The sequence below is a fragment of the Acomys minous genome (genome assembly GCF_964271855.1).
Source record: "Acomys minous genome assembly, chromosome: 12".
In the NCBI taxonomy this organism is placed as follows: Eukaryota; Metazoa; Chordata; class Mammalia; order Rodentia; family Muridae; genus Acomys; species Acomys minous.
In genome coordinates, this window is record NC_140493.1 from 23218409 (window position 1) to 23234758 (window position 16350).

Genomic DNA, 16350 nt, shown 5'->3' on the forward strand with positions numbered 1-16350 from the left:
CAGGTGGATCGCTGTGAGTTTGGGGCCAGCCTGGTCTACAAAGCCCATCCAAGACAGCCAAGGCTACACAGAGGAACCCTGTTTCTAAAGAAATAAATAAAAAAGACTGACTGCCTCTCTTTCCCAGAAATTCATTCTAAACGGACCATTCTGGTGTGGAATCTGGCTGTCAACATTTGTTTTAAGTCCACACTGCTGAGGAGGTGGTGCACATCTGTAATCCTAGCTACTTAGGAAGCTAAGGAAAGCAGAAGGTGGAGAGTTCAAGGCCAGCTGAGATCTCTGTAAGTGGCTCTGAGCACGAGACCAGCCCTGAGCAGGTGCCAGGAAGCAAACCTGGCAAGAATGCAGAGAACCTCAGGCCCCTCATGCCTGAGAAGGGTCAAGCTAGCTCCCAGGCTCCAGAGCAGCGGAAGTACAGACTTGCAACAAGAAATGAGAGGGAGCAAGGATTCGCAGTGTGGTCTACACCACTGTGATCAGAGGTGGCAAATGCCCTCATGGTGCCCCCTCCTTGCATCGTTTCCCTGCCCTATGAGGGGACCTGAAGGACAGATGGCCATGCAAGAAAACTGAGCCTCAGGCAAAGGCTCAAACTTTCCTGGAGCCATCCTTACTCAAGACCCCCGGCTCTGCCAAACAACAGGTTTGCCACTCTCTGTGTGTCCTCCAAGAGTGGGAGGGATGGCATTCCTCTGCCACGTGACAGTTGAGGAGCCTAGGGTTAAGGTGTAGATTCGTGGGTGGAGCCTACTGCCAGACAGGACAGCACACCAAAGAAGAAAGGTTAAGGCTACTGTTGACCTGAGGTGACTGTGGGCTTCGAGTCCCCAACTGAAAGACTTCAGGTCCCCTCTTCTTCCCAAGGGTCATCTTCTGAGGAATTTGGGACTATCTCAAAGGGACTTGAGCTGTGGGCCCTCGAACTCCTGGTAGGCCTCTGCCCATGGCAGGAACCCTGGATTCCACGACACTCAGGCCTTAGCCCTCTGCTGGGGAGCATATACCAGCAGCACCCCTCCCCATGGTGGGGAGGAGCTCTATCTCAGGGCAGCTTTGATAGGGTGAGGGGCATAGAGTCACTAGCATCCTTGGGCTATAGTCAGGAATGGAGAGTTAAACAGGCCCTCCCCTCTAGCCGCCAGCTGGGAAACAAGCAGATGGTAGCTCTGGCCCTCGTGGTCACCCTGATGTCCGAGGACCAACCCCACACACATTTCTCTATCTCCCTACTCTGTAGAGAAAACGGGGGTGGGGGTGGGGGAGCCTTTCCCTTTCCTTGCTGGAGAAAATTGGGTCCCCTGAGGCCTAAAACAAGGTGGAAGGCATCCTGATTGCCAGCCAGCCTGTTGCTCACAGACGTCTCGTTCACAGGGGGAATCTCTCAGCCAAGACACAGTCCTTCCCCCGACTGCCCCCAGAGGCCTGCCTGCCTCAGCACCACCTCTTAGCAGCTCCCTGAGGCAGGGTCCAACCAAGCAGAGCACTCAGGAGAACCTGAGAGATGGGGGGGGGGGGAGCACAAACCAGGTGTGGCCCTCTATAGACCCCCACACACATACACACACTCCTTCCTGGTGGCTGGGCCCAAGGGGGTGGTGGCAGGGGACTAGGGAGGGGAGCGGCTGTGAGACCACCACCACCACCACCACCACCACCACCACCACCACCACCACCACCCCTCCCAACTTCCTGGGCCCACTCCCCCCCCCCCCACAGCACTTCTCCATGCCCCAGGGGTCTCAGGCTCAGCCACAGATACACAGAGAGCAGAGAGGACCTTCCCTCTAAGAGGAGGGACCAAAGGGTGGAGGGATGAACCGGGACCCACCGGGAGAGAGATGCCAGGCAGGCAGGCAGCGGGGCAGACAGCAGCGGACGTTGGAGACCGCTGCAGGGGAGCCTGGGCACGACTGGCTGGATGCTCCTCATCAGTCCCTCTGTCCATCCAAGGCGGCTTCTCTCCGGGCAGTTCTGAGGCCGGGCGGGCGCTGTTAAAAAGCTTTTTATGTGTGTGTGTGTTAATCACATGATTGCCTTCACCTGTATTTCGAACAAAGACAGCTCACTGTTTCAAGGCCCCGAACAAGAGTCTGGGCACAGGGAAGAGAAGGGAGGCGGGGGGAGGAGGGTTGGCAGCGCCGGGGGTGGTGTCGAGGAAAACTGGGGGGAGATTGTCCAAGGCCAGCGAGCGAGAGAAAGAGAAAACCCTTATCAAACTCCTAATTCACTGGGCTCTGCAGCCCCAGACACACTGGTCCGATTGTCTGGCTGGTTGTGTGTGCGCAAGCATGTGTGAGTGTGTGTTACCAATGTCTGCCACCCCCTCGACATGCCTTTGCCCTGTGTGACTATGTCATTGTGTCCCACTCTCCACCCTGGGGCCTCCCCGTGCGTGAGGCCTTGATTCTCCGGACTCCGGTTCCAATCTGACTCCAGAAAATACCTGTGTGGTGTGGGCCTAGGGCCCTGCCCAGCTAAGAGGGAAGCCACACATTGCCACTGGTGTGACCCAGGCCCCTCTGTCCCTCCATGGGCACCCCAGCTCTGCCTGGCCATTTAACCAGGAGAGGCTGCCTCTTAGTGAGAAGAGAAAGTGTCCCTGGCCTGTGGAGGTGAGACCAAGGAAAGGAGCCAGGGAAAGAAAGCCTGGGGCAAAGGGCAGGAAGGACAAAGGATGGGAGTGAGGGGTGGAGAAAAAGGGGGGCAGTGTGGGAAAGTGAGGACTTCATGACATCCAGGGCTGGGACTTTTCCATTCCTCCCCTTTCCTTGTAGAGGGAGAGTCCAGCACCGAAGTGAGACCCCAAAGTCCTTCCTGTCCTTCTCGAAGGACCCACCACCCCTCCCCTACCTCAGCCGAGCCGTGCCCCCCACCCTCGGCCACTCCAGCCTCCTGGATCCTGGCATCCAGAGAGAAGGGGCCATTGATTGAACCTGGGGCAGGTTAGCCAGCTGCCGCCCTCCTTGTCAAGACCTCCGTGGAGGAGAGGTTGACACAGTGAGGCCGTCTGGCAGCGGTGGGACCCAGTAGGATTTCTTAATTACTTCAATTAAGCAACACAGGCTGCGACCCTTTCAGGTTACCCACGATCCTCGCTTCTCCCTCCAGTCTTTTATCAACCGCCCCTGCCGCCACCTAGAAGCAGAGCTCTAGGGTCCCACGCAACAGGTTCTCTGAGTGTACCACCTGCATCTCTCCCTTCCCAGACCTAAAATACCCCCGCTCTCACATCAGCGGCCCAAACCTAAGCTTAGTCCAGGGAGACTGGCCTAGGAGCAGGGCTGAGGTGGGGGGGGGGGGGAGGGGAACTGGGCAGAGTGGAGGCGTCCTGGGTGTTAGGGATGAAGGCTGTGCTGGAGGCTCCACCTTCTGCCCTTCCCTCCCTCCTTTCCCCCCTCCCCTCCCCCTCCTTCCTTCCCCAGCCGTCTGCAGCGGCTCAGTCGCTCAGTCAGTCTCGGGCTGTCCAGCCAGGGTGTTTGGTGGTGAGGATTCAGGCTCTGTCCAGACAAGGCAGTGGCCTGAGGTTCAGGGCCCCCCAGCCCCTCCCTCTCAGTCCATCAGCGTCACTCCCCAGTCCCGAGCTGGACCGCACACCTTGGGACACGGTTTTCCACTTCCTCAGGACGAGCCCCAGACTGGAAGAGAGGTCGGAGGAGGTGAGTGGCGCACTGCTCCCCTGGGCCCGGACTGCCAAAAGGGGTCTGGGTCACCCCTGCTTTGGAGTAGGAGAGGCTTGACACCCCACAGGTAGGCATGCGTCCTCCACCCAGTTTCCCTAGACTGTCAGGGCAGACTAGGGGAAGGAGAGGTGAGAGAAAAGGTGGGAAATTCCAGGGGCCCCGGATTAGAGCCGAATAAAGGGTCCGTTTTTCTTCCTTTCCATCAACAAACCTCCACCCAAGAGGAGGTTTAAGGGGAAAAAACCACCCACACCTAGAGACGGTTAGGATCGGGGGTGGGAAGACGTGGAGGCGGGACGCACCCTCCTAGGGTCTGGCATGTGCATGGGCCCAGGCCGGAGTGGGTTTAGCGCAGACAGGGAGAGCCGCCACCTCTGGGCTGCATCTGGAGTCCCGCTTAGGGTAGCGCAAGGCGCCTCTCCATCGCGCCCTCCTTCCCGTCCAGGTGGGCGTTGGGCTCTTCGCGAGGACCCCGGCGGCGGGCCCCGGGGAGGCGGCCGAAGCGGCGGCGGCCGGGAGCGACATGGCCGAGGAGCAAGACCTATCAGAGGTAGAGCTGAGCCCTGTGGGCTCGGAGGAACCCCGCTGCCTGTCCCCAGGCAGTGCGCCGTCGCTGGGACCCGACGGCGGCGGCGGCGGTTCAGGCCTGCGAGCCAGCCCGGGGCCCGGCGAACTGGGCAAGGTCAAGAAGGAACAGCAAGACGGCGAGGCGGACGATGACAAGTTCCCGGTGTGCATCCGCGAGGCGGTCAGCCAGGTGCTCAGCGGCTACGACTGGACACTGGTGCCCATGCCCGTGCGCGTGAATGGCGCCAGCAAGAGCAAGCCTCACGTCAAGCGGCCCATGAACGCCTTCATGGTGTGGGCACAGGCAGCGCGCAGAAAGCTGGCTGACCAGTACCCGCACCTCCACAATGCCGAGCTCAGCAAGACGCTGGGCAAGCTCTGGAGGTGAGCCGTGCCCCGCCCCAGTCCCTGCAGGCCCTACCTTCGAAGGCATTAGGGCTAGCCTGGGACCCCAGAGCAAGATCGTCTGGGCCTTTCTTCTAGGGGAGGCCAACCTTTGGAAATCTAGTCTCTTTGAAAGACCAGATTTAGGAATCTCGCCCACCTATGTACCCAAAGTATCCCTGTAGGGGCTCCTCTGGCTGCCCACCCTGGAACTCAGAGCCCCCCCAGCGGCCTAGGCTGCGCCACCCCATGCTGGGAGGGCGGGCGGGAAGGCGCCCCCTCATGGTTGGAATTCTGTGGGTGGTGGGCACGAAAGGTGGCTTCTCACCAGACCTCTGCTGATGACCTCTACTCAATCCCATATCCACACACTTAGTGTGCCGCCGCCACCGGTTCCGTGGTCGAGAGTATGTGGGAAACGGAGAGAACTGGTCTAGTTGTAGATGCTGGGAAAGTGACGGAGCCAGATGGAGAGCTTGGGTGGGGGTGGGGTGGGGGCCCTGCAAGGAAAACAAGGAACCCAGAGAAAGCGGAGTGTGAAGAACTTCGTTCCCTGATACCAGAGGGTCGCCTACTCCGGCTGTCCTGGGGGACCTTCCCAACCCCAGCCTCTAGACTGAGGGCTTCTTTATTCTCAGGAGAGGGCACACAAAAAGAGGTCTTCCCCTCCAGCTGTGTCCCCGAGCCACCAAGCTACTCGCTCCAGCGCCATCTTCCCTCCCCGGGCTCCACCCAATGGTTGAGCAACCTCGTCAAGAGCTGGAGCTCAACACCCTAGCCAGGAGGAAGCCCGCTTCCTGCCAGGGTCCCTCAGAGCCCCCAGGCTGCCTAGGCTGGCCTCAAACCTTTGTGGCAACGTTTTCCAGGGATCAATTTTAACCCTCGTGCTGTCCTGGCCCAGATCTCCGCCTATGTGTGGAGCACCTCTACCCAGCGCGGGCACCCCGGGCCAGGCCCAAAGGGAACAAGGCCTCCAGCAGATGCTAGACTGCTGAAGTCACCTGATTCTCCCACTAGACTGTCCAAGAGAAAGACACGACCTAGGTCAGTTGGCGACCGAGCCAGGACCAGAATCCAGTCCCCAACCTTGTCCGAGGTTATCCCCGCATTAGCCCTAGTGACAGTGGTGGGTCACACTTCACTCTCTGGACTGGTGGGGCTGGGCAGGGAGCAGGAACGTGGAGAGTTCCATGCTTGAGGAAACCTAGGGCCTGTTAGAGGAGCTCTCCTCCTTCCATTTTGCTGGCCTGCTATGAAGACCAGTGGCTTGAAGTTGTAGAAGAAGCAATTGGTCCATTCTAAGACAGACCAGCAAGCAGTCTCCCAGCCTGCGCTTGCCATGTGCTTGCTAAAGGCCTAGTACCCCCTCCCCCAGCCTCCTCAGTCCCCATCTCTGACCAGGCAGCAGCTGGCTGGCCAGCCGCTATGAACGTGAGTCCAGCTTTGCTCAAGAATGGAAGTGGCAGCCAGCTCCTTCACCCAGGGTCCACCCAGATTTATAACAGGGCAATGAGAGATGGACCCCACTCTCCCACCACCCTCTGGTGCCAAGGGTTTAAGGAGTCCCTCCATTGGCTCTGTCCCAGTCCCCTTCAGGCAGACTTGTTCCTGCCTACCACTCAGACACAGCAGTCCATGGGGACAGGGAGGGCAGGAGAGCCCTCCTTGCTGGCTGAGGATCTGGCCCCAGGGATGGGAGCTAGCAAAACCATGCCAAGGAACCAAGGCTGTGTCAACAGGTAGTGGCCACCTGGGCTCTGGGTAAGGGTCTTTGGAGACACCTGAATGTGGGCTGGGATGGCCAGTTACCCGACGGGGTCTAAGCACACTTCTCCCAAGAACGTGACTCTGAGGGCATTGGGAGCATAGATGGTTGGGTAGACAGAGCTGGAATACAGCCTAAAATACAGACAGAGGAGAGCTATGCACGAGTTTGGGATCAGCGAGCGTGAATACAGGTCGTGGGTGGCTGCTGTGTGAGCACTCTATCAGGACCTTGGATGCCATCTGGGAAGGGACCATTCGGTGCTGAGCCATGACCTGTGTGGAAAGCACAGTCTGAGCCAGCAAACTAGGAGTAGGTTGAGGTTGAAGTCCCTCCGATAGGAGGCTTATCCAGCCCCCACCCAACCGCCCCAAGTCTCACAGGCTGTTGCCCAGTCATCTTACGGCTGTTGGCACAACAGGAGGACACACATAACAGTGACCCACCAGGAGCCACTCCCTGAGCTGGCAACCAGCCTCCCTTCTCCACCCATTCCAAAGCAAGAGGCAGGAGCAAACGAGGACTGAGCTTGGGGGAGGTGGGTGACAGTGGAGGAGGGTAGCAACAAATGTGAGCAACAAATGTGAGGAGTTAGGGTTGGCTGTGGGGAGGGGGGCGGGGCGGATGAGGAGAACAGCGCAGAGTTGGCTGGCATGGAGAGGCTAAGATGGGGCCTGGCACCGCAGCATTTCTGGAAGGTTTCGGCGAGGGTTACCTGGGTACAGTGTAGCTTGGGGAATGATGGTGGGCAGCACTGTTGTGATCTTCTTGCTCTTCTGGTATGTGTAGCCCCTCTCTCACATGGCTTGCCATTTTCTTGGCGACTTCAAGTTGTCAGCCAGGCAGGGGACACTGAGAAGGACATGGGAGAGTGTCCAGTGTCACAGGTCACCTCTGGAGCATCTGTGTATGTGGTTGGGGGCGGGGCATACCGGCAGACCCACCGTCTTGCTGTGTGGTTCTTTCGAAGGCCTAGTCTTGGGGTCTCCATCTATGCTGAAAGTGCATTGACCCTAATGGAGTCTGGCTCAGCTAGAGGGTCCTCTGGGGAATGTTAGTTGGGTGCAGGGCAGACCAGGAGGCTAAGCTGCAAAGGAATGCTGCTGCTGGCTAGAAAGTGCCTGGCATAACCAGCCCGGAGAGGGGGCTTGGTCTTCCGTTGCCTAGGAGAAGAGGGCACCAATTGGGTGTGCTGGAGGGACTGCTGGAGAGAGAGAAACCCCTGAAGTGGACTAGTGGTTCCTGTGTATCTGTTCTTTCCCCTCCTTGTGGCACCCCACTCTGTCTTCCTTACCCTGGGGCTGCTACCTTCCACCCCCAACTTTGACCTGAAGCAGGAGTGAGATGGAGCGGGGACACTGCCATGAGGGCTTCTACATGCCTCAGGCTGTCCCAGAGTCTGGGAAGACTCAGCTTCTGCTATCCTCTGCCACTCCCGGGTCCCAGATACAGGCTATCTCTCAGGAGACAGAATTCCCCGTGCCCCCCCCCCAATATTAAAAGAGGATCACACCTAAAACCATCAGTCCCACCACACTAAAAGTTCACCAAGTCGCTGGGCGTGCTGACGCACTCCTTTAATCCCAGCATTCAGGGAGGCAGAGGCAGGTGGATCTTTGTGAGCTCGAGGCCAGCCTGGTCTACAAAGTGAGTCCAGGACAGCCAGGGCTACCCTGAGAACCCGTCTGCTTCACTATGACACCCAGTGAAGTAGGTGTTATCTATCATCCTCATTTTGTAGGTGAAGAGACTCAGAGTCTGACAAGTAACTTGGGCAAAATCGGGCACACGGCCAGTAAGTAGCAGAGGCTGGCTTCCTCTGCCTCTCTCCACACACTTCCAGTGCCAGGGAGCTCACCCTCCAACAAGGCAGCCAGTTCTACTCACAGCCAGCTTCAGTGACGGGAACTATTCCATCCTTGGGCTGAAGCCTGCCCCTTGTAGCAGCTCCTTTTTGACAGCACACTCGAGGACAGAGATCACAGCCTTCTCAGGCTTAGGGCTCCTTGGCCTGGCATTTTCTGGGTGCTAACCGCAGGGCACAGCCCTACCTTGGCCCTGCCCTCTGGGTGTCCCATCCCGCGAACAAAAGTCAGAGGGAAGCTCACCTGGTTACCCCAGCACTCATGGCACCTCTGATGTCCTCCACCCCCAGGCTGCTGAACGAGAGTGACAAGCGCCCCTTCATTGAGGAGGCTGAGCGCCTCCGGATGCAACATAAGAAGGACCATCCGGACTACAAGTACCAACCTCGGCGGCGGAAGAACGGGAAGGCAGCCCAGGGGGAGGCAGAATGCCCAGGCGGGGAGGCCGAACAAGGAGGGGCTGCCGCCATCCAGGCCCACTACAAGAGCGCCCACCTGGACCACCGGCACCCAGAAGAAGGCTCCCCCATGTCAGACGGGAACCCAGAGCACCCCTCAGGTGAGCACTGGGTCGTGAGCTGCCAGTATGCCGATGGCAGAGCTGCGGTGGAGCTGGGAGAAGCCAGGCAGAGGAGAGTTGCCTTAGCCTGAGCTGGGACCTAGGAAAGGTTGAGCCAGGGGTACAGCTGGCAGGGGTACAGAACCCAGAGGCAGCTCAGCGAGGACTCTGGGAGCTTATGGTAATTGGGGGGACAGTGGTGCTGGGCAGAGAAAGCCAGCTCAGAAAGCCATGGAGGCCATGCTATGAGAGGAAGCCAGAGCAGGTACAGGGAAAGGGCAGAAGGTGGCTTTTGAGAAATGAGTAAGAACAACAACAAAACCAAAGAAACAAAACAAAGCCAAAGCCAGGAGGTGGTGGCGTACACCTTTAATCCCAGCAGAGGCAGACAGATCTCTGAGTTCAAGGCCAGCCTGGTCTACAGAGTGGGTTCCAGGATAGCCAGGGCTACACAGAGAAACCCTGTCTCAAAACAAAACAAAACAACAACAACAAAAAACAAATCAGAGAGAGAGAGAGAGAGAGAGAGAGAGAGAGAGAGAGAGAGAGAGAGATCAAACATAGGAAAGGACTCTGCCTCCTCCTAGCCCTGCCCAGGATAACACTGCACATGCCGCAGAGGGGCCAAACACGGCCCATTCCTGAGCCCTAACATTGTGTCAGGCACAGGCTGGTTGCCTTGTGTGTACTGATGATTCCGTCTACCAACCGACCAATCAGCTCGAAATGGTGAAGTGAGGTGTTCAGCAGCTCGGGTCTGTGGGTAGCAGATTGTCCTATAGTTGAGGAAACAGACAAGGGAGTTTGATCCACGGCAGAGGTCTGAGGCCAGGCGGTTGGACGCCAGGCCTTGTGGTTGGCCCGTTGGATGCCTCACTTGTGTTCCTCATGAGCAGAACGCCAATCTGACATGCAGAAAGTGACCAACGAACAGAGAGCGCTGCTATCAGAAGACGAGCTAAATCCTACTTTGTGTTGGGCACTGACTGGAAAGGACACCAGGCACCCACCAAGAGAAGCCTGCGGTCCCTGGCTCGGGAGCCTAAAGTCTAAAGGGAGAAGCAGGGATGGGATCACATGGATGATGTACAGGAAGAAACATGAGAAGCCCCTGTGACACTCAGATGGCGGCAGCATCTATGTGTCCTGCAGGGTCTCCAGGAAACAGCCAACTCCAAACTATAATCAAGGAGGGATCCCCAAGATGTAGTGTCTAGACTCCCTGGGCTCATCACTGCTTTTTTTTTTTTTTTAATGTAGATTGGTGTTTTGCCTGCATGTGTGAGGGTGTCAGATCTTGGAGTTACAGACAGTTGTGAGCTGCCATGTGGGTGCTGGGATTTGAACCAGGGTCTTCTGGAAGAGAAGCTGGTGCTCTTAACCATGGCCCCATCATTGGCAAACTGCTTAAGAGATGGTTGAAGGTTTGCCTGGGATTGCACAGTAAATGGCACAGCCAAAATTCAAGCCTAGGAAGGTCTCCTGAGATTCAGAGCACATGGCTAGTGAAGGACTTGATGCCGCCTCCAGTGTGATGGCAGAGGCCTTGAGCAGCTGCTAAGCGTGGGTTGCCATGGGTTTGTTTCTCTGTGGCGGTATGCTCAGTCTAGCCCCCTTCCTAACACACAGTCTCATCTCCATGGCGCAGCGGGTGGCCTTTCTCTAGCTTCCAACGAAGGTCCTTTGCATGTCCCTTCACACAGCACTTACTGCTCCAGCCTTGTAGGCCTCTTATCTCTCCATGGCTGCGAGCTTTTGGAGACAGGGTCAGACTTTATTGCCATTTATCCCCAGCATCTGGCACTTAGCAGCATCCTGAGCAGGGTGCGGGTGAGAATGTTAACAGGCAAAGAGACAGGGTCTCCTTGAGCAGAGCTGGCAGGCACGGGTAGGTAGGCTTGAGGTTGCATTGAAGAGGACACAGTGCTGTTTGGAGGTGGTAAGAGATAACAGTCCAAAGTAAACAGGGCAGGCAGGGGTATGCAGAGAGAGTGACCAACAGATGTCAAACAGGGCCCAGGACAATGGCCCAGCATGACCCAGTAGGGTCATCAGTTAGGCAGCAGGTCAGGGAAGCTGGTCTCAGAGGTCAGCATCCCTCTGCCTGGAGATGGATGGACCATGAGGCCTTCTAGGGCCTCCTTGCCTCTAGCTTACTCACTCTTTTTTTTTTTTTTTTTTTTTTTTTTTTGGTTTTTCGAGACAGGGTCTCTCTGTGTAGCCTTGGCCATCCTGGACTCAAGCTTACTCACTCTTACTCCTCTGTCTCTCTCTTTTACCCAGGCCAGAGCCATGGCCCTCCTACCCCTCCAACCACCCCAAAGACAGAGCTGCAGTCCGGCAAGGCAGACCCCAAAAGGGATGGGCGCTCCCTGGGGGAGGGCGGGAAGCCCCACATCGACTTTGGCAACGTGGACATCGGGGAGATCAGCCACGAGGTAATGTCCAACATGGAGACCTTTGATGTGACTGAGCTGGACCAATACCTGCCACCCAACGGGCACCCAGGCCACGTGGGTAGCTATTCAGCAGCTGGCTACGGGCTGGGCAGTGCCCTGGCTGTAGCCAGTGGACACTCTGCCTGGATCTCCAAGCCACCAGGCGTGGCTCTGCCCACGGTCTCGCCCCCTGGTGTGGATGCCAAAGCCCAGGTGAAGACAGAGACCACAGGCCCCCAGGGACCCCCACACTACACCGACCAGCCGTCCACTTCCCAGATCGCCTACACCTCCCTCAGTCTGCCCCACTACGGCTCCACTTTCCCCTCCATCTCCCGCCCCCAGTTTGACTACTCTGACCATCAGCCCTCAGGACCCTACTATGGCCATGCAGGCCAGGCCTCTGGCCTCTATTCAGCCTTTTCCTACATGGGCCCCTCTCAGCGGCCCCTCTACACGGCCATCTCTGACCCCAGCCCCTCAGGGCCCCAATCCCACAGTCCCACACACTGGGAGCAGCCAGTATATACGACTCTGTCCCGACCTTAGAGCGGGCCCTGTCACCACCAGTCCCCACCTGGCCCCAGGGCCCCTTCCCCCAGCCTGTGTCCCCTGCTCCTCCTCAGCCTCAGGCCTGGCAGTGGCAGTGGAGGCTACAGAGGCTTACAGCAGCAGGAAGGTTTCTGCCAGCTCCTACTCCGATGACCTCCACCCACCCTGGCTCTGGAGGCCCAGCCCTGACTGAGCTGGCAGAGAAGGAGTTGGTGGCTGTCCCAGACTGAGGGTGAGGGGCCACCCATCCCCAGAAATGACCCTCTATCCTAGGACCCGAGAAGTCCTGCTCACTCCTTCAGGGAGGCAGGAAGTGAGGGTAGGAAGCCTCGCCTCTCCTGTTTTCTCCTTGGAGAGCAAGGGGCTCAAAGGCCCGTGTGCCTCTGTGTCACTGTGCCTAAGAGCTAGGCTACCCAGGGACCTGCCTCAAAGCCTGGAGCTGGCTCCGTCCTGCCACCAAGGACTCACTGAGGACAGCTTGGAACAGCTTTGTGAAGAGTAGGGTGGGATCCTTGATGGAAGCTCTGATCCTTTCAACGCCCCCTCCTCACTTGAGCGCAGGAAGGAACTGGCAGAGGTCCCCAGGTCCAATTCTGCGTCAGTAACCTCACCCCTTGTCTAACTGAGGAGGAAACCCCATGTTCTTCCCAAACAATTCCACCACCTCAAGGCCCACCCCAGGTGAGGAGGCAGGGGCCCCAGGAAAGAGTCAGAGGCAGCTCACCCAGCCTTCTCGCCCCCAGGCTCCGAGTTAGCACTGCGTGGGCCCTAGCCTCAGAGCCCAGCACCCAGGCTGCTGGCAGCAGGCTGGACACTAAACCCCTGCCGTGTACATCCCACCTTTGCCTCGCGCCCTTTGCTCCAGTGATACCTTAATAAAGTACGTAGCTCTGTCTCCCCATCTCCTGTTCTGCAGCCCAGTCCACATGTAACACATTCCGCCCCTTATTTATCTCCATAGCCGCCATGTGCCTACCCCTCCTCTAGCTACTCCAGCCCTGATTAACTTGCATTAAGCACTCCAAGTAATAAAATCAAAGCTTCCGGTCGCCTGCTTGGTGGCCTGACCTGGCCTGTCTCTTGGTCTCTTACCCCAACCCCCACCCCATACCTGTGCTGCTTCAGACTGTCTGCAAGCAGCCGGGAGAGTGCAAAGGTGAGAGGTTCCAAGGATCTCCCCTCCCTAAGGACACAGGGATGGTGGAGCAAGTCAGGGCAGCCAGCATCCTGACGGGTACCGGTGCCCAGGGTCTGAAAGCCTCAGAAGAAATCCATGCGTGGGGCCCGCTCATTCTTCCCAGGTCCAGCTCTACTGCTTTGCTCCCTGGAGCTGCTCTGCTCCCGTGATGGGGGGAGGGGGCATCTGCCAGGAACTCATGGGACAGCTATTCAAAAAGCATCAGTGGGCTGATCTTGCTTATTCCTGAGGTGAGCAGGTTTCATAGAATGTATAGATGGACCTTCCGTGGCTACACTTCTCCATCCATCACCTCCTCCAACACACACACACACACACACACACACACACACACACACACACACACACACACACACACACACACAAAGAGCCCCCATACCAGCATCTAGTTGAGCCATCACAGAGGCAACCTGTTTCAGTCTAAGAAGCCCCATCCACTTTGTTCTCCAAGAGCTTGTCCTCAGTAGGGGGATATGACCTATGCCACTGGCAAGCTCATACCAGCAAGGTCAGGGGAAATTTCTACCAAGTTGCTCTGACAGGAAGTGCCAATGATTGGACACTCCCATGGTAGCAAAGTTCCTAGTGTGCCCAGCTTGCTGGCTCTGCCAGGAGTGTACATCCTTTAGGCCTCTAAGGGAGTGGCTCCCATTGCCTGATGCTTTGGGAAGCTGGTGCCCTGACAGTTTATGCCCTGAGCCACTTCCCAGGCTCCACTGCTCCATCCACATCATCCCTCCATCCCCATCAGCCCTCCAAGGACGGGTACCCGGAATCAAGCTCAGCTTGATGGAATCATAATTCCATCTAAGCTGCAACCAGAAAGCTCTTCTGGCCACCTCCCCCAAACTGCTGGTCCTTGAAGCTTGGTACCTGAGACCCTCGCTCTTTTCAACAGTTTCTGATGCAGCATCAGACCACTTGAACCACACAGAAGCCATTTTGTGTTTTGTTTTTTTAAAGCCTGTTGAACCAGACCCATTGCTCCACCCCTACTAAACCTTGGGGCCTAGCTCTCCCTGAGCTAGGTCCAGGTAGGTATGTTTTTTAGTATCTTCACTGAAGTCACTGATACGGACTGAAAGGAAAGGGTAGGGCCCTGCATTGCCACCGAGTGCCCCTCTACATCAGCGCTCTTCCTCACACATCCTTCACCCACCCATCACAGGTGGCAGGAGACTGCCAGTTGCCTGGGTAAAACCTAGACCTACCAGACCAGAAACCATAAAAAACTTTTTTGACTTGGCCATACTGACTCTTTTTAGGTTGTTGGGTTTTTTTTTTTTGTTTTGTTTTCTTTTTCAAGACAGGGTTTCTCTGTGTTTCTCTGGCTGTAGACCAGACTGGCCTTTCCTCAAATTCAAAATTTATAGTAATCCACCTGCCTCTACCTCCCTAGTAGTGGGATTACAGGCATGTGCCACCACGCCCTGCTGCAATACTTGGGTTTGGTTGGTTGGTTTTATTTTGTTTTTCGAGACAGGGTTTCACTGTGTAGCCTTGGCTATCGTGGACTTGCACTGTAAACCAGACTGGCCTCAAACTCACAGGGATCCACCTGCCTCTGCCTCCCGAGTGCTGGGATTAAAGGTGTGCGCCACCACCACCCGGCTGCAATGCTGTCTCTTAAGAACACTTCTGGTTACAGGCTTCCATGTATGATACCAGCACTGTCAGACATAAAATGACCTACACCAACCTTCTCTGATGTTTGTCCACCTCAGTCTAGGCAGTGCTCCTGCTCCAAGCAGGGACTGTAGACAGAGCTGGCAAGATAGAGGGCTTTTACCAAGAGAGGGCCCTGCCACCTCATGAGATTGGCTACATAATGGCTGCTGGTGCCAACACCAGGGGGCTGTACGCTTGGACACAGGTTTGGATGTGCTCCAGCACAGAAGCAGCTCCGGAGTCAGGTGCTTTAAACGACTGACAAGATGACCATAAACTAAGGAGATGGGAGATCTTACAAAGTTGGCAAGTGATAGCAAACTCCATGGGAGACACACCCACACCTGGCCAGCTGAATGAGGGGGCTGCCCAAGAGCATCGAGGGGAGAGGAAAACGCCCTCTGCTCCCAACTCCTTGTACCCTATCCTCTAAGGGTTAAACCGCCCCCCCCCCCAAGCTTCATCTCCCTTTAATCACATCTGATACTGAGCAGCCCAGCAGGGAACAAAGGCACCATTTAGAGAAATGGGGCCGAGAAAGTGACCCCCGCACTCTGGGGCGGCTGCCTGGATGCCAGCACAAAGGCGGCATTTCAGAGCTGAAATTTCAGCACCCAACTTGATTAAAGGCTTCCAAAGGCTTGGAGGAGGGTGGCAGGGGTGCAAAGTCTACGACTCCCAGAATTAACCCTTATCCAGAGCAGCAAGCACCCCACTCAACATTCCTAGCCTGACGGGGTGCTCAGTCCCATGTGGAGTGCCATGCCTCCTTAGAGTGTCAGCGGAGCAGAGGTCAGGCTGGACCACTCAGAAGCCCTTCTTCTTTCTAACTTTGCCACTGTCCACAGCTGCCTTCTTTTCCAAAAACAATTCGTAAGACAAGGTCTCATGTAGCCCAGGCTGACCCTGACTTCACCGCACAAGCCTCCTGCCTCCACCTCCACTGCCAGGATTACAGGTATGCCCCACCATCCTGGGCTCCACACACACCTCTCTACCTCAGGACGTGCAAGGGCCTTGCCAGGGTGGGAGGTGGGATGCACAAGAGAGCTCAATGACACAGGAGGCAGGAGAGGGACTCCAGCTCACATGGAACCCAAGAGCACATCACGCCAGCTCAGGTCTGAGGAGCAGAGGACACAAGGTGGCAGACCAGAGAGGTGGGCCATGGAGGGCACTGAGTGGAACTGGCCTGGGACAGTGGGGACAGGGCGGAAAAGGTGCTTGGTTCTTGCTCCAGTTGCTGACTTGCTGAACAGGACTCTGCCTAGGGACAGTGGGGAATCACTGCACCCCCACACTTCCTGCTAAAGCACCGCTCCTGAAAGGGGATCTGAGTCCTCGATAAGAGCTCGAGGCAGGTCCCTAGGAACAATGGCTGGCTTGATGAGACCTGCTCTGTGATACTCCTGAGAAGGGAGAAGCCCCTGCAGCCAGTCCCCACTGGAAAGGAAATTGGGGGTTTCCATGGCAACCAGCTCCCTGGGCACAAAGACTTATCTGTCTGCTGAGAAGGCAGCTGAGGTGTCTCCCCTGCAGCAGCTTTTGCTCTGGTTCATGGGGAGACAGAAGGAGGGATGGGGAGGACCCACGGGGCCAAGGGCCCTGGTGCTTTAGAAAGAGCTGGCAGTCACAGGGCCACCTCGCTGTGAGCCTGCTCCCTGCAGCAGT

The 16350-nt window shown here is 56.9% G+C and overlaps 3 protein-coding genes across 7 annotated transcripts in view; 2 read left to right on the forward strand and 1 right to left on the reverse strand.

The window, feature by feature from the left end:
* PICK1 (protein interacting with PRKCA 1) overlaps window positions 1-1981 on the reverse strand; it is an 88731-nt gene extending 86750 nt beyond the window's left edge. For 3 of the 5 annotated variants that reach the window (XM_084751571.1, XM_084751573.1, XM_084751570.1), the window contains exon 1: window positions 1832-1979. The gene's annotated coding sequence lies outside the window, so the exon portion shown is untranslated. Of the gene's footprint in view, window positions 1-1831 lie in introns of all 5 variants that reach the window. The other 2 variants (XM_084751572.1, XM_084751574.1) reach the window with 2 other exon arrangements.
* Window positions 1-16350, forward strand: part of LGALS2 (galectin 2) — a 346473-nt gene that overhangs the window by 12261 nt on the left and 317862 nt on the right. The gene's annotated exons all lie outside the window — the stretch shown is intronic.
* Window positions 3437-12885, forward strand: SOX10 (SRY-box transcription factor 10). Its single transcript, XM_084751569.1, has 4 exons — window positions 3437-3659; window positions 4129-4634; window positions 8555-8823; window positions 11107-12885. Exons 2-4 carry the CDS (start codon window positions 4207-4209, stop codon window positions 11808-11810), a joined length of 1401 nt encoding a protein of 466 aa, XP_084607695.1. The 5' UTR covers window positions 3437-3659; window positions 4129-4206; the 3' UTR covers window positions 11811-12885.

Coding starts and splice junctions, on each gene's coding strand:
- SOX10 (XM_084751569.1), top strand. CDS start 4,207: ATGGCCGAGGAGCAAGACCTATCAGAGGTAGAGCTGAGCCCTGTGGGC. Junction 4,635..8,554: donor ACGCTGGGCAAGCTCTGGAG/GTGAGCCGTGCC, acceptor CTCCACCCCCAG/GCTGCTGAACGAGAGTGACA. Junction 8,824..11,106: donor GAACCCAGAGCACCCCTCAG/GTGAGCACTGGG, acceptor TCTTTTACCCAG/GCCAGAGCCATGGCCCTCCT.